Source organism: Chenopodium album, chromosome 18 (assembly GCF_948465745.1).
Source record: "Chenopodium album chromosome 18, dcCheAlbu1.1, whole genome shotgun sequence".
Taxonomy (NCBI): domain Eukaryota; kingdom Viridiplantae; phylum Streptophyta; class Magnoliopsida; order Caryophyllales; family Amaranthaceae; genus Chenopodium; species Chenopodium album.
Genome location: NC_137851.1, coordinates 26,849,836 through 26,867,544, shown reverse-complemented (window position 1 = coordinate 26,867,544; position 17,709 = coordinate 26,849,836). Strand labels below are relative to the sequence as shown.

Here is a 17,709-nt window from a genome sequence, read left to right as displayed (position 1 = left end):
CATAATGTCACCCAACTTAAATGCCATTTTTTTTCTTTGACCTATTTTGATATGAAGTTTTTATTTCTGATGATGATGTGCATCATGCTTGCTAGTGTGGGCCTTGGTTCTGTAGTCAAGAGATGTGCCTTCACAGGATTAACACGGTATTTTTTGCTGTTTTTATTATAGACATGATATTCCTTTTGCCAATTTATTGAGTGCTTGCTTTCTGAAACTAGGTCAACATATACGGACATTTACCGAAGCTGTTGAACATTACGCTCAACTGGGATTACGGACTTTATGTTTGGCATATCGTGAGCTTAAGGAGGATGAATATCATGAATGGTCTTTGATGTTTAAGGAGGCTAGTAGTACTTTGGTTGATAGGGAGGTAACTCTACATCTCACCATTATCTATATGATTATATAACAATATCTTGTTTTCCTTGAATATAATACACATTGATTTGCAGTGGCGGATAGCTGAAGTGTGCCAATTAATAGAACATGACCTTGAAATTCTTGCAGTGACTGCAATAGAAGACTGTTTACAAGTAAGTACCCTATTATGAAGACGTTAAGTTTTTTTCTAATTTCGGCGTGGAAAAACTTAAGTTTTGATTGCAAACTTATGGCATGTTTATTGCTGTTTGTTTTTGCATTCATATAATTTTATTTTTTTTGCTTGGTTTTGTGCCCTTTCTGAGCAAGTTCATATATTTTATACGTCTTCTGTTCATAAATAGTCGTACCATCTCTGAATGGATAATATGTTAAGGAAATGGAGAGAGAATGTCAAAAATACAGTTCTTCCCTTGGCACTCAACACCAAGCACCCACTGTCATTTTGGGAAGCATGGCCATAGATATCATGACTATTACCACTGTTACATCACCCACCCACCACCACCACCACCAATACCATACTACCACAATCACTTAAATTTCATTGCCCCAAAACCACCACAATACCTCTAACATCCAACAATTTAAAGAGAGATTGGGAACCTACCACAATTGAATCCAACATCTAATTGAAAAATAATGTTAATAAAAACATGGCAAAGATTATAGTAGCATTTCAAACCAATTCTAAAATAAAAAGCCACTCAACATATATGAAAGAACAAGAACTACAAAGCAAAACCCATCAAATTAGCAACTAGATGAGAAAACTTGACAAAATTTTGAATCGGTAGAGAAAATACAATCAATAAGAAATAATGAACTATGCTTGGTGGTTGAATTTGGGTATTGATCCGTAACCTCTTGTCAATTCCGACTTACCAAGTACTTTATTTTGCTGATTTACTCAAGCTATGTCATAAGCAAAGAAGCTTAGATTGGTTATACATGTGAATTTGGTTGTCGGAGCTGTGGGAAAGGATGAGTTTTTGGTTGATGACACTATAGGGTATGGGGTAGGAGTTGCTGATGTGGTACTGGTACGGCACGGTGGTAGGGTAGAATGGAGAAGATGAAGACTGAGAGATGTAGGAAGTAAAGATGGTAGTGGATAATGAAACATAGCTATAATTTGTTGGAGAGAACTTTTGTGATTATTTAATGGTGGAAGAAATTTTCATAAGACTAGTTCTATAATATGGTTGGCCAGATATGATATTAGCATATGCTTTTTGCAACTGGGTTCTTTTTGATGTCAAGTAAATAAGGAGCTAGAACCATTATAGTTTCTTTAGTCCTTATAATGTTATGATACTTTGATTCTGATGAACTGCTTGGGGCTGTTCAGAGTGCAGTCCAAACTGCAAACCAAATAGTTTATTAGTGGTTTGGGAATTTTAGCCGATTATAGTTTTGTGGTTTTGATGCTGTTTCTAAATTTTTTTGGAGTTAAACCGCTCTGCAAACTGCAATTTAATGTGGTGTTTGGTCCAAACCAGATATCACATTAGATTATTAGTCTTTATCATTTTGTTTTGTCAAAATAAAAAAAAAGTTGAAGTGTTTCAAAAAAAAAAAAAAAAAAAAAGTTGAAGAAATAAATCCAGGGGTATCTTTTGTGCAATTTTATATAGATGATGTGGATAAAATGCATCAGAGCAAACAATGTATGTTTTTGTCTTTTTTTTTTGGGTGCAGTTTTGTTGTGCTTTAGACAAAATAAGTTGAGCCAAAAATAGTTTTAATAGGGCAAATGTTGGATTTTATAGTGTTTTTTGTTAACTCATTTTTTCCCATATCCATTATTAACTCATTTTTGTGGTGCACTTTTGTTGTGCTTCAGATAAAATAAGTTGAACCAAACAGTTTTAATAGGGAATTCTTGGATTTTTATAGTGTTTATTGTTAACTTTTTTTTTTTTCACTGTCTTGGCAACAAGGTCATTGCTTTTGCATGCCTATCACATATGCATGCTTAGTATTTTGAAAAGTGAAATAAGTAAAACAGCTATTATTTAGTTGGCGGACCTGGAGGCTTGCGGGTAAAATTACTATCCTTTCCATGGGCGGAGGAATAAGCAATCAAAAGAGGGTAAATCGTCCACTCAGGATAGTCAATGGTTTGTGCATCTGGTGGGGCATGGTTCTGACGGTTTGGTGAATCAAAGGGTTAAGTGCAAGTGCTGAACTGCCAATGATAGTGGGTATGATGATGGTCTGGGTGTTATCAATTTTGTCATTGAAGGTTGCTGCGGTGATGGCCGTGATGTCTCTGTCAGAAATTGTCATCATGATGAAGAAAAAATTAGTGAAGCTTTAAGGAAGTGACAGGGATAACATCGACTTTGTTGCTGCCCTAGAGAATAATTCTGCAGACATTATTAAGGGTAATTTGATCACACACCTTGAGGTTGGATAAGGAGCTTGCAATTAAATTGGGAAAAATGGGAAAGGATCTGAATGACAACTCATTTATCTGTAGATGTAAAGCAAGGGATTGTGGACATTCTCTTAACCATTTATTTCAATCCTCACCTCACCTATAAACCCAACCCAAGTTTGGATAACCCCACAAATATATCAAACATTAATCCCTTGATTAGTAGCTCATCTAAGCCCATAAAGAGAGGGCATGAGCCCCACTAGGTTGATACCCAATGCCTAAAACTTTCAGCCCCCATACTTCCATCCTTCACCTTACAACTCCAACATTATTAAACCCGACCTTCTCACCCATTCTCAGCCCACAAAACTCCAACTCCAGCACCTATCCACCTCTTTACCTCAGTTTAGCCTCATTCATCCTATTGCAAACCCAACAGCAAGCACTAAGAAGTTCACCTGGACATTACAACAGTTCATAACCATATCTAACCTTTTGTACAGAAATTGTTTTTATTATGCCTCCCAACTCACCAGATTCCAGCACCAAACCCATCCTACTCTTGATGTCATTCCATGGAAGTCTCATAACTAATTTTCATGGCTCAACCATTGAAAGAAAAGATAAAAGCTTACTGCTGGGTAGTTTCATGTCAAGCTGATGTATTATCTCGGTTTTGTGTAGCGACAAGTGGGATGTGGATCATTGTTGCCTAGGCCAGGAGTCAAATGCGAACTACTGTCTACCTTAAGGAAAGGACAGGGTGAAAGTTTGGAGTTAGGTTGTGATAAGCAACAAAGTAAGGTGGAGTGGGATGGGGGGGTTACTTACGTAGTGGTGTTATAATATAGTTTGCTTGATGAAATAGGTAGGTAGTTATCTAGAGGGGAAGCAATATTATAGGGAAGATTGGAGGGTGGAAATTCATCTTGAGTATTGATGAGAGTTTAAGTTTGCTTTTAGATTGTTAAATAGGTGAGAATCAAACTTGTCGAAGTTTGAATATCCTTTTGTTATTGCTGTTTTTTCCTGAAATTAATCAATTAAACTCCTCTTTCTTAACATTATCCTCCATTCTGTTATTCTGAATAGAAACTTTATAGTGGTGCTGAGGGATTACAAGATTTTGACTTGATACTGGTTTTCAGTTGTTTTTGTTTTTTGTTTTTGTTATTAGATCCAGGCCTCTTTGTCGTGCATACTTAGGATTTGTTGTTTACAACAACATCAACAAAATGATTTAAGGAACCTTCTTAAGGAACCGTCCGAAAAGGAAAAAGAGCATAGCAAAATAATCAATTGAAGAAAAGTTAGAGAAGTGTGTAAAGTGAAAAACAGAAAGAGTATACAAATAAAATTTACGAGAGTTTTAAAAGAGTGGTAAGGGGATTAGAAGGAGAGGAAAAACATGCTAGTAAAAACATTAAGGTATGAGAAATTGAGAAAACATTAGCAAAAGAAATAAGTAAAGCTTGCAAAGCACGAGGTGAGTAAATAATAGGGGTGAGCATAGCAGGGTACCCTGTAAGGACCCGGAACCGAAACCGAAACCTGTTGCAACAGATTCCTAAAAATAGGAACTGGAACTAGGTTCCTAAAAATTGGGAGCCGGAACCAACCGGTTCCGGAACAGGGTACCCTGTCTTTCAAACTAAGCTTAATAGTTTCTTGATTGTCTAAATATTTAATACAAAATTACAAATACTTATATTAATACCATTAATTATACAATTTTGATATAGGGCTTTTATACTTGGGCTTAAATGATAGGTTCCGGTTTCATGTACCCTATAGGAAACCTATACTAACAGGGTACCCTGCAGGTTGGTCCAAAATTTTATTACCCGGAACCGGAACCTGTTGCAATAGGTTCCCATTTTTATTACCCGTCTCAGGTTCCGGAACCTGCGGTTTCGAGCAGGTTCCGGTTCCAGGGTACCCTAAATTTTTGCTCACCCCTAGTAAATAATGAAAGTAAATGCTTAACACGAGGTGCGTTCTTCGTATCTTTGTGGATTTGTTTATTTGAGAAAAAACAGAGAAGATTTGCAAAACCTGCATTGGTACTTCTTTTTATTGGTATGCTTCTGTGTTGTGCAGAATGGGGTACCAGAAACCATTGAGACTCTCAGAAAAGCTGGAATAAACTTTTGGATGTTAACTGGAGACAAGCAGGGAACTGCTATTCAAATTGCTCTTTCTTGCAATTTTGTATCCCCAGGTACTTTAATTTGTGCTAATTGCTGTTTTCCTTTTATATCGGTATATAAATTGGGTAAAGCCCCAGAGATATGAAAACCAATCTTGAAAAACATGAAGCCTCAAATCTCAGAAGTTTCACACATACATTTTCAATATCTTATAGACAGACACCTCCTCTGCTTTGGGGATCTATTTGTTGATGTAATAGAACATCAGCACTATCTCATTTGTCTAATATACATTATCTCAAATGATCCATTGGATAGAGAGCCTACTCTTTTCCTGAATCTCTGTAATTTCTTATTCTGGCAACAATAACTTTTATAAATGGTTCCTCATGTTTAAAGTGCTTCATGCTAATATGAATCTCATATGTGTGGTACAAAAACTTAAAATCTACATGAACAGCCTTTCAATGCGTCCTTTTCCATGTGCTAGATGCGTTCTAATCCTTGCGTGCCCCAATAAACGCCCTATATGCCTTATGCACATGTTTATTAGATGGTAATAAAACATTAAGATAGTGGAGATTGGTTGAGTTAAAGTGAATAAAAAAGGAATAAGAGAGGTTTGGTCAGTCATGTCCGTCACCAAATTCAAGAAAATGTCCCTTTTTGGATTGGAAAAATTGCCCACAATAATCCCAGCTTTGGGGCATCCGTTAAAAATAATCCCACTTTTGAGTTATTTTAAAATAATCCCACCTTTACCCCCCGATCTTTTTTAATGGTCCCATTTTACTTGGAACCGGTTGAATAGGTAAACTTTATTTTTAAAAAAATTAATTTACGCGTGTCATCACGTGATTGTCAAAAAATAAGTTTTAATTTTAATTTTGTTTTAAGAAATGATTATTAGTAATTAGCTATTGATTAACTATTTTAAAGTTTTTTTCTAAAAAAATAAAATTAAAATTAATTTACACCCAAGTTGCCGGCGGCCATGTTAACCCCCAGCCACCACCAACGGACCCCACAAATTCTCTCTCCTTAACCCCTCGCCATTTCTCTTCTCTCTCCTCTGAGCCAAGTTCCTCTTCTTCTGCCGCCAAAACCCGCAAATACATCGGCTACACACTCCTCCTCGGCTGCGGCGTTGGAACTTACTACTCCTTCCCTCTCCCTGAAAACACCAAGCACAACAAAGCCCAACTCTTGATGATCTTCATACCGTTTCTAATTGGAGTGGTACCCATGAAGTTCATACCAGTGATTTCCTTCAACCAGAATCGATTTGGACCTTGAAAAGCTTGTTAATGAAGCCCATCAAAAGTCCCAGAAGAAAGTCGACGGTTCAAGGGGAAAGGGGGATGGCGGTCGGCGCGGCGCTCTGGTGCCGGGGGGCAGGCAGGACTTTGGGCTGCTGGGGGTGGGCGGTCATGGAGTCAGGCGGGGGGAAGGTGGCTTGGGCAGCCGGTGGAGTGGTTTTTAAATATTTAATTGTTTTTATTTTTTATTTTTTTCATTATAATTTTTTTTTTTTTGAAGCAATCACACGCCGCCACGTGTCAGGTAACTTGCTATAATAAGTTGACCGGTTGGGACCATTTAAAGAGAATTGACATTAAAGGTGGGATTATTTAAAAATAACCCAAAGGTGGGATTATTATTAGCGGATGCCCCAAAGGTAGGATTATTTCGGGCAATTTTTCCTTTTGGACATGCCTTGACTAGTAGCAAATCTGGCCATAGGTTTTATTTAGAGAGAGCCACAAAGGGCATACAGTTCTTGGGTACCACTTCGCAATAATTTAATCTATATGATCCAAGGCAGTTGGGGGGTTTCAAGTATTACTCAATCTGGTAACCGAGGAGTTGGGGTTATTTGTAAATTTGTTTACTTTGTGAGGACACTTTATCCTTATGCTTTATTCAATCTACAATATCAACTTTCAACAATATATAATCACTGTCAGGGCCATCAAGATTCAAGGAAGGTCAGTAGGATAGGGAGTTCACCTAATCCCTCTCTTGAGGATCACTCATAAATTGAATATTTAGATAATTGCACACTGTTCCCCAAAAAAGACAAAAGAGAATAAAAGGAAGTAAGGTGAATACTAACTCCCTTTCTTTATCATTATCCAAGTTGCTCTGTTCCAATTTTTTTCATCAGAAGGATTAGATACTTAGCTCAGCATTTGTTGAATACATGACCTCATTTCCATGTAATATATGTGGAATTCACTTGCTTCGCTTTCTTTTCCTATCTACAGATACTGAGATGATCGTATCATGTCTATCATCTCAATAATAAGGGTTATAACTTTTTCTGAACTTTGGACAGAACCAAAAGGTCAGCTCCTGTTGATTGATGGAAAGACAGCAGATGAAGTTCGCAGAAACTTGGAAAGGGTCCTGCGTACAATGAGAAAAACAACTGCTGAGCCAAAGGTACTGTTATATCATTTTTAGTGGTTTTGGTCTGATGATAGGACTCTCCAGTCTCCACTGTGTTTGTTACTCTATATTTTCTGTTTGTGTGAACTGTTAATAATCCATTCATTTTTTTAGAAGCTATGGCTCCTCTGATCAATAACTCAAGTAAATGATCTTCAAAGTTTGTATAGTGGCTGGTTTAAAGGAATATACCGATTATGAATTGTTTATTTGAATATATAAATAAATTCATTTACAACTGTCTCTTGATTCATTAACCTACTTTTAAGTTAATGTATGTAGAAAAAAAATGTGAAAACGAAATAAGTTGATACATAGATGGGTTCGCTGACTTTGTGACGCTCGACAAATTTCTTATGACATGGATTTGTCGAAGATTAAATTAGGAAAAAGTGAAAAGAATAATTCCACCTTTGCTTGATCTGCTCAAAACGAGCCAACCTTTGCAAAATCTGGAAACAAGCCCACCTTTCATCCCTATTTTCTCAAAACAAGCCTTTTTACCTTTGACTTGTTTAGCTGGTTTTTTATTTTTTATTTTTCCCTTTAATCTCTCTCCTCCCACCCTAACCACCAGTCCACCAACTTCAATGGCAGCCCCACCCCCATCGTTATTCCCTGCCACCTCCACCTCGGAAAGCCTGCCCTCTGTCCCGGAAAACCCCACCCAGCCACCCGGAAACCCCACCCAACTACCCTGAAACCCAGCCAGCCCAAAATACCCAATCCAGCCACCCCAAAAACCTTCTCACCTTCTTCAATTTCATAATCATTGGTAACAACAGCAGCACAGTTACTTTCTTTTTTCTTCCATAAATTTAAATCCAAAATCCAAGTAAACTCTCTTACAACTACCTGATTTTATCATTATTGAAGCAGGAGACACTTAGCCATGTTAGGAGTCTCAATTTCTGGGTTGGTTTATTTGAGATGGAGGTGGAGTTTTCGGGCTGGCTGCTGGGGTTTCGGGAAGGGGTTTGAGTAGCCATTTAGGCGGGGTAGCGCTGCGGCGGTGAGGGGGTGGCCGCTAGGGCGGAGGGGGGAGGGGCGGTAGTGGCAGTGGCTGAAGGAAGGAGAAGGCTGGAGAGAGAAAAGTTTTTTTTAAAAAAAAATGTTTTTTTTTATTAAAAAAATTGAACCAATTAGAAGGTGACACGTGTCAAGTCACCTTCTAAATCTGGTTACTAACTTAAAGAATCGGTTAAAGGCTTGTTTTGAGAAAATAGGGGTGAAGGTGGGCTTGTTCCCAGATTTTGCAAAGGTTGGCTCGTTTTGAGCAGATTGAGCAAAGGTGGGATTATTCTTTTCAATTTTTCCATTAAATTATCTATTGCAATTTTTTAGCAGTATGAGAAATTTGTTGTTACTGATATGCTGTACTTCTGCCAATTGTTTAGATGAACATCTCTTGGTTCATGCTTGCTTATGCATATTTAAACATCTATATTTTTAATTATCAAGAAGTGAAATTGTAAAATAAAATAAAATAAAATAAAATAGTAATTGGAAAGTATTAATGAAGACAAATCTAACTGAGAACTCACTAAGAATGAGATTAATTTTGTGTGCGATGTAAGATTATAAGTGTTTCATCTTAAAGGGAATAAAAATTATAGGTACTAATTGGAAATGCATACACTTGTATTTGAAAGTGAAATTAGAAGAATGCTTTATTTGTGAGGGGGAGAGCATTTAGTTTATATATGCAGTGCAGCTGACAATGCTTTGCACACAGTAATAGTTGCATATATCTAGCTTTTCCACCATTTGTCATCTGTTTATGATTTATCCTTAGAAAATATGGCAAGAAGGGGAGACGGAAAGCAATAGATGTCTTTCTCATGGCTGTTTCATATCATTCTATGTTCTTCCATCAATATTTTCTTTTCATTTTTTTCCTATTAATGCAGGATGTAGCCTTTGTAATAGATGGCTGGGCACTTGAAATTGCACTGAAGCATAGCAAAAAAGAGTTCTCTGAATTAGCAGTACTGTCAAGAACTGCCATATGTTGCCGTATGACTCCATCACAGAAGGCACAGGTGCAGTTTGTTGTGACTTTCTATATGTGGTCTCTACATGATTACATCATATTTTCTTACCCAATGCACTTTCATCCATTGATTTTTTAATGTCGAACCTAAGTATAGTTACAAAAGAAGTTTGATGAACTTTTCTATGATTTGTTGCTCATAAACAATTTAAAACATGGCTATGCACTTTTTGCACAAGGTAGATGGGTGCCCCAAAACTGATAGAATTCTGTATCCCTGAAGCCCAAGAAATCTTACCTATTTAGGCTAACTTCTTGTGCTGGAAGATTAATTGTTATCTAAAAATTGATATTACATGGACGTATGGGTGTTCGTGAATGCATCGTGATTATTTTTTGACCCTTGATTGCAGCTTGTACAGCTCTTAAAGTCATGTGACTATAAAACATTGGCTATTGGTGATGGTGGCAATGATGTAAAGATGATACAGCAAGCTGATATTGGTGTTGGAATCAGTGGGAGGGAAGGATTACAGGCTGCAAGGGCAGCCGATTATAGCATTGGGAGTACGTTTTTCAAGTTTTTTTTGTTAATTTTACTCATCTCATATAATTAATTGTGGTTTGGTTTTTAGTCAAGAACTTTTGTTGTTTTTTTTTTGTTGCTGTGTCGAGTTAATTATCTTTATTACCAGTTATGGAATTTTAATTAAGAAAAGTTAACATTCATTAGGGAAACTAAAATCTTCTTAGTCTCTCTTCTTTTTTTTTTAAAAAAAAAAAAAATTATCAGTTAAAGCAATTGCTTGTTTAGTCTGAAAAATATACTTCCTCCGTTTTTTAATACTTGCAACACACTTTTTCATGGTAATTAAAAATAGTGGGCCTCACATGATTTGATATACTCAAAATGAGGCTGGGCCATGACCTTTAAATAAGGGTAATAGTACAACTTTCAATCTAAAAAACTTTCCAATTATAGTGTGTTGCAAGTATTGTGACATTTCCATTTTAGGGAAGTGTTGCAAGTATTAAAATACGGAGGAAGTATTTGTTTGCATTAAATTATTTCTTTTGTTGAAGTAGGCTAGCTTATCCTTTCCTTTCGGATATTATCTGTTGATGAGATAGGAAAAAAGTTAGTAAGCTTATCTTCTTATTTCCTTTCCCTCAATCATCAGCAATTTTCTTACAAAAACTTTCCTAGGACTTTTAGATCATGGCAGCTTAGTTGTATCAGGTGCCCAATGTAGCCTTCTGTTACACATAATGGATAGACATGCATCTTTAATTGTGCTAGAGGGTTTTTTTATGAACTACTATGTGAGATGTATCAAGTGGTCCTTGGCAATAAATTAAATATTTCTAAGAATTCTAGATACTACCTCCGTTCCTCATAATACAGTTTGACTTTTTACTCCATTCATATCCTAACTTTGACTATAGCTATTTATTAAAAGAAAAAGAGAAAAAAAAAAAACAAAACAAGCATTACCATGTCAATTGTTGTTAAATAAGTGTAATTAACAGTTTTATAATTTCACATACATATAGTCAATTATTCCAGAATGGAGGAAGTAGTACATAAAGTAAATGGATGGAATTATCCATTGATGAATATGGAAAGATAATAGTTGATATAGGGAATGAGAAAACCAAGGTATATAAACATGGCCTTGATCTATTGGTAGTTTCCTATAAATGTATGAGTAATATTGTTTCCTTTTTTTTTGGTAGAAGATTTAGAGTTGTGTCCAGACTTTGTCCATAAATAAGTTTTCAGACTCGGATTTATCCAAAAGGCACCTCTTATATCATTTTCTTTTTGTATTTTATCAACTCAGGCTGTCAGTCAGTTGCCCATATTTGGGTCTTGATGATTTTAAGCGACTACCATATTGCCACACATTAAAAAAATCCTGATTGTTAATTGTAGGTTGCAGGATCATCTCTCTAACTGAAGATGATTGAACATCTTTTGACCTTATAAAATTTATACATATTACAGATAATTCATTTTCAAGCTAATTTATGGAAGAGGAGCATATTGTTTCTGATTAAGAATTTAATTAGTATGGTAAACTGTTTATTACATGTTCCTTCTTAGATAAATATTTTGACATGGATCTTGGAAGCCTCTTAAACACGTTGGATGTGTTTTTGAGGCTTGACTTTGGTCTAAAATCTTATGTTAATGTGTCTCACAAGAATATCTCAATTGCAGGATTCCAATTTTTAAAGAGATTGATTCTTGTGCATGGACGCTATTCATATAACCGCACTGCATTTCTTTCCCAATACTCCTTTTACAAGTCCCTAATTATCTGCTTCATACAAATATTGTACGCCACTTTTAAAGCTCTTAATCTTTGTACTTTTCTTTTATTTGGCTTCATTTAATACAATATACCTAACTCTTCTGGCCTTCTGGGACATTCAGTTACTCTTTTGTTTCAGGCATATCTGGAACTAGCCTTTTCAATTCTGTCAGTTTAATGGCTTATAATGTTTTCTACACAAGTGTTCCTGTGCTAGTTAGTGTCCTTGACAAAGATCTAAATGAGAGGACAGTTATGCAGCATCCCCAGATCTTATTTTACTGTCAAGCTGGAAGGTCTGCACTTTTCTCTTGGAGCTTGAAATATATGGTTCACTAAAGAAATAAAAAATATCAATTAATTTGTTGGTTTGCTGCCTTGTTAAATGCATGTTTAGTTTGATGTCTTCAGAGATGATGGAAAGAGTAGTTTAAATACCTAGTGAAATCATTTAATTTTGCAGAATAATGGGTAAAAGACTGATCAGGATATGTTGGTGAAAAACTTATGGTACATTCTAGTAGAAGTTTTTTGTCAGACTGGGTGAGACAGATTAAATCTATATTTCTCAATAATTATATGAATTTGCTCGGCATTGATTTTATATCTTTATGTTATTTTAAGACAATTCTTTTGATTATAACTCTTATTGGGATAAAGTGTTTATAAAAATAAAAATATCTGATTTAGCATTTAATATATAATCAGCTGAGTGTACTGTGCGTCTCATAGTTGCTCCTTTGTAACAGGGTTCTGAATCCAAGTACCTTTGCTGGGTGGTTTGGACGGTCTCTTTTCCATGTACGTATTTTAATCCTCATTTGCGTCTATAATGTTGTAATTCTATTGAGAATAGTGACGAAATGAAAGTCCTTAGTGAGTTAGTGCACAAATTTTAAGCATAACAATTAATTTCTTCAGGCATTTCTACCCCCATGAGACAATTTTCACTAGTTTGATCATCTTTATCTGCTACCTTAGGAAAGTCTATTCACACACTGTAAATTCCTGATTGCATTTGGTACTGGTTATCCATCAGGGACTGATGTATTTAAGTTGCATTTATCCATTGAGCTAATTTCCTATATATTCATCTTCTTGCTTGTATTTAACTGGTCAAGTTGATGCAATATGCAGGCTATTGTTGTATTTATTATCAGTTTAAATGCATATGCTGGTGAAAAAAGTGAAACGGAGCAGGTAGCTATGGTTGCGCTGTCTGGATGCATTTGGCTGCAAGCTTTTGTTGTAGCACTGGAAACAAAGTAAGCCCTAAAAAATACTTGTCTCTGATTGCTAGATTTAGAATATGCTGGTTGAAGAAAGTAATATGCTGGCGAGGAATTTCGAATAAAAGATGTAGGTTTTTTTCTTCCTCCCCAACCCCCTCCCCCCAGTTACAGGCAACTCCCTTGGGATCCAATGCGGGTCTCTAAAACCTTTCATCATTAAATGCAGTTATTAAATTGCAATTTCTGGAGCTATATATTTTAAAAAGAGAGATTGGGGTGGTTCACACTTTGGCCCAGTAATGTACCTCGATTGAGTTGATCTATAGTATTGTTATTTCTTACTTAGCCCCCTTGTTAGTTTATCCTGTCAAACTTATGTTCTTGTTTCCCTGGTTTTAGTTCTTTTACGATATTACAGCACCTTGCAATATGGGGGAATTTGATTGCCTTCTACATCATCAATCTCATTGTCAGCACTATTCCATCTTCAGGAATGCACACAATCATGTTCCGGTTGTGTAAGCAACCATCGTACTGGATTACTATGTTTGTAAGTCTCTACTCTATGGATATCTGTTAGACTCCCTATAGATACCTTTCCTTGCCTGTTGCTTTCTTCTACTTCTGTTTTTTTTTTTTTTTGTTTGACTGACAGAAACCTGTGTGTTTGTTTCAGCTAATTGTTGTTGCGGGAATGGGTCCCATACTAGCTCTAAAATACTTCCGCTTTACATATAGACCAAGTAAGATCAACCTATTACAGCAAGCTGAGCGCTTGGGTGGCCCCATCTTATCTCTAGGTAATATTGAACCGCAGCCTAGGCTAATTGAGAATGAAGCTATACCCATGTCTGTAGCTCACCCGAAGAGGACTCCAGTGTTTGAGCCTCTGTTGCCTGGCTCGCCGAATTCCACCAGAAGGTCATTTGGCCCAGGGACACCATTTGAGTTTTTCCAGACACAAGGCAGGTTATCTTCTAACTACTCGAGAAATTGTAAGACGAATTGATTCTGCAGCATGATGAGAGTGTATAGCTTATCATACAATAGCCCTTGTATTGTTTGTAATATCATCATTTAGGCTAAATATAGAATGTGAGTATTATGTGTACAGAGGGAAAAAAACGGGGTTTATGCACATTTTTTGGGGATGGGGTTACAATTTTGAGTTTAACCTTGTAATAACATTCTATTTTCAGAGTGACATTCGCAAGGATGCTTATCTCTAATACTTACGGGGTGGTTTTTTCACTCATCGCATGGATTCTACGTTGTGGTGGTGGTTGATCAAACTTTGTATTAATTGGGATAAATCAAAATCAAAATCAAAATGTAATTACAATAAAAATTTGAATAAAAAATTAATAATGTATTATATATTACTTTCTCTATTATTCTTGTGGACATGTTACTTTTTTTTTTTTTTTTGAGGGAAACCAAACGGTGTAATCATTAATCAAGGGACAAAGTGTCCGAAAGTACATAGGGAGCAACTTCCGGGGGACAATGATTCACCCATACTTGCTCTACACCGAAGGGCCTTAATTTAGCTAAATGATGCGCAACATTGTTGCCATCTCTCTTAACATGAGCCCAAGCAAAAGAAGAAAAATCATTACATAAAAATAAAATATCCTCAAGAATACCATCAAGATCAGAGTACACCGCTCCCTTGGATAGTCGGTTCACAACAACTTGGCAATTGGTTTCCAAAATTACATCCTTATACCCATATTTCCTGGCAACACCGACTGCAAAGCACAAAGCCTTTGCTTCAGCCACTTCAGGGGACCACCAAGCTCTCACTCTATGGGACGTAGCCAACAGCACCTTTCCTTCACCATCACGAACCACTACACCCATTCCAGCCCAGCCATCCTCAGCTAGAGAAGCGTCTGCATTCACCTTGACAATGCCCCTAGGAGGAGCTATTCATCGTTTGCTGTTGCAGTTGAGTTCACAGGGGCAGGCGTATAAATTTTCTTGTTATATGCACCAAAATCATCTACATACCTGTGCATACGAGCCAATTAATGTTATGTGGACATGTTACTTTTTCTTTTTTTCCTTCTCATCGCAAAATTCAATCAGTTGCTTTTAGATAATATCCTTAAAATAAGGATTTTTTTAGAAATAACCCACCCACTATTGTTATTATTAACTTATCATATTAGTACCCGCCAATAAAAATATATATATATTTTTTTTTGGAAAATTGTCAAAATAATACAAATTTAAGCAGTCCGTTATAAACAAGTCAATTTTTTTAATTATTTCTAAATAATATAAACTTTGTGGAGTTTTTGCCTAAAACAAGTTATAATCGGTTATTGACTTGATTAACAGGTTATATGGAACATGTGTCAAAATATTATTGGTTTAGCAATTTAATGTGATTAGTTATTTATAATTTTTAAAAGATTATTAGCCACCGCTCCACCCTTCTCTGCTCTCCGGCACCGGCAGCGCAGATCCAACCTCCCCCGGTGCCGGCGCCGACCCCCTTTCCTCTTCCGCCCAACCACCAACCCATCCCGAAACCACCATTCCTCTGCCCACAAAACCCCCTAAAACTCATCCCCCACCTTCAAAAACCCTAACAGAAACCGTAGAGATGATGGGAAAGGTTCGGTTAGGGTTTTTCGGTGGTGGGAGATAGTTTTAGGGGGTTCCGTGGGGAAAGGAGGAAGATTTCAGGGTGAGGGGTTATTGGTTCAAGGAAGTGGGAAATGGGAAATGGGGACGCGCGAGAGGCGCCAACCGAGGAAGTGAAAGTTGGCAGCGGTGGCTGGTGAAGGAGAGGGGTTTAGGGAACTTGATCTTGCTTGATTAAAATTGATAACTTGATCTTGATCTTGCTTGATAGAAGCTTGATTGAACTTTATCTTGCTTGATAACTTGATCTTGCTTGATTAAAACTTGATTAAACTTAATCTTGCTTGATAACTTAATCTTGATCTTGCTTGATAACTTGATCTTGATATTTCTTGATTAAAGCTTGACTAAACTTAATCTTGCTATGTGACTCGCATTTGATCTTGTTAGGTAACTCGAATAGGCTATAAACTCGGCTTGGCTCATTTCATTTGAATTATGGACGAGATTTTCATTATATTTAAGCAACGTGAGTTGCACTTGTTTATGAACACATCTAGCTAGATGAAGCGATATCTAAACATATAAGTATAGCTATGATTGTGTAATTTAAACGGTCATTTAATACAACAAAAAACGCAAATCTTGTCACTTCCAATTCGTATTGTAAACTACTCATTTCATAAGGTATACTACTCATTTGATAAGGTAGATTAATATCGCACGGCAGTAGCAATGTGGAATTAAAAATTAAAATGTAATTTGTATAAGATAAATGAAATAATAAAGGAAAAGTTATTAGGAAAAATTAACAAAAATAATCCAAACTATTGATTTCCTTCACATTTTAATCCCAACTATGATTTAAATCAAAATAATCTCAACTATAGGGGGTTCCTTCTCAAATTAGTATCAAAATTTTGTTAACCTATTAATCGGGTAAAATGAGCAAAGTATCAACATATTATTGGTTTGATTATTTAACATTAAAAAACCACCTGCTCTTAAACCTAAATTCCCACTACCAAATCTGATCTCACCACCTACCGGCTACCCAATCTAGCCCATCCATCGAAACCACCATGTTGGGCACCCTAAACGTGAATCACCATCAAACACCACCAACCACCGACAACAATCACACCAACTACAAAACAAGGAGAGGAGAGAGAATGGAGGTGATTTGGGAGAGGCGAGAGGAGAGAGGAACAGGGGGTCGGAGAAGGAAGAGATGAAATGGGAGGCGTCGAAGGTAGCGAGATGCGATTGATGGCAGGGTAGCGAAACGGGGTATGGGTGGGGTCAGGGGATTGAGGTGGGGACACCGCAGGTGGGTGATAAGGAGGTGGTGGAAGGGGTTGTGGCTGTGGTGGTGGTGGTGTGGCGGTTTGGAGGTGGTGGGTCCGTGGTGGTTTGCGGGAAGAGAGAGAAAGAAAGTGTGTGATGGAATGAACCAAAAAAGGACCAACTTAATTTGAAAAACTGATGATGGCCCATTGTGTAATAGTTTCAAGCTCCAAGTTAGTTTAGATGTTGAAATTTCTAGGAGGTTTGGTGATGACTGATGAGGTGGTGTAGGGGGTTAATTGCTAGTGGTCGTGAGTTTTGGGGATTTTTTGGATTTCCCTTGGGATACTGGTCACGCTCTTCGGACAGATGGGCTCGGACACCTGCAAAATAACAAATATCCCGTTGTCGGAATATTCTCCTCCGACGGTCAAGTTAGTAACCAGAAAACGGAAAGTCTAGAGAGAGAAAGTAGAGAGAAGTTGGAGCTTTAAGTGCTCTTGAATGTTATGTCACAATTCACTCCTCCCATCATAAATGATTGGGGTATTTATAGGGGTCGGATTTGTGTCCCTTAGGGTTAGTATTCTAAATTTTTGTGCCCTGATTGGCTGAGCAATCAGATGGCGGCATGTGTCAGTTGGGGATGTCGTTTTGCGGCTGTGTAGGAATTGGGCCTCCTGATGTAAGGAGGCCTTCTACTCTCTTTATTCAGGTGCTCTTTTAAGGGTTTACACGTGTCATCTTCCTATAGGGACACGTGTTGCTTTTAACTTTAGGCCACGTGTCTCTATGGTTAGACCACGTTTGTGGGGTATTTTCACCCTAAACATTTGCCCCTCAGAGGGGATGTCTCGTACGCTGAGGGTCGTCACCTCTAATCTTTTACTTGTCTGAGGGCTTAAGCTTT

At 37.0% G+C, this 17,709-nt stretch overlaps 2 protein-coding genes across 4 annotated transcripts in view; one reads left to right on the top strand and one right to left on the bottom strand.

Annotated features, from left to right (window-relative positions):
* Positions 1-14,311, top strand: part of LOC145592339 (phospholipid-transporting ATPase 2-like) — a 28,433-nt gene extending 14,122 nt beyond the window's left edge. Inside the window, exons 14-25 of one of the 3 annotated variants that reach the window (XM_081648785.1) lie at positions 222-376; positions 459-539; positions 4,874-4,994; positions 7,262-7,368; positions 9,285-9,416; positions 9,781-9,934; positions 11,592-11,709; positions 11,808-11,981; positions 12,435-12,486; positions 12,823-12,950; positions 13,317-13,467; positions 13,594-14,311. In XM_081648785.1, coding sequence (XP_081504911.1) covers positions 222-376; positions 459-539; positions 4,874-4,994; positions 7,262-7,368; positions 9,285-9,416; positions 9,781-9,934; positions 11,592-11,709; positions 11,808-11,981; positions 12,435-12,486; positions 12,823-12,950; positions 13,317-13,467; positions 13,594-13,926 — 1,706 coding nt within the window. In that variant the 3' untranslated portion in view covers positions 13,927-14,311. Of the gene's footprint in view, positions 1-221; positions 377-458; positions 540-4,873; positions 4,995-7,261; positions 7,369-9,284; positions 9,417-9,780; positions 9,935-11,591; positions 11,710-11,807; positions 11,982-12,434; positions 12,487-12,806; positions 12,951-13,316; positions 13,468-13,593 lie in introns of those variants that run through there. The other 2 variants (XM_081648786.1, XR_014102363.1) reach the window with 2 other exon arrangements.
* Positions 14,312-14,369: 58 nt separating this feature from the next.
* LOC145592016 (uncharacterized) lies at positions 14,370-14,780 on the bottom strand. Its single transcript, XM_081648483.1, has one exon. The coding sequence runs from the start codon at positions 14,778-14,780 to the stop codon at positions 14,370-14,372; it is 411 nt and encodes a 136-aa protein (XP_081504609.1).
* Between the last annotated feature and the right edge of the window lie 2,929 nt (positions 14,781-17,709).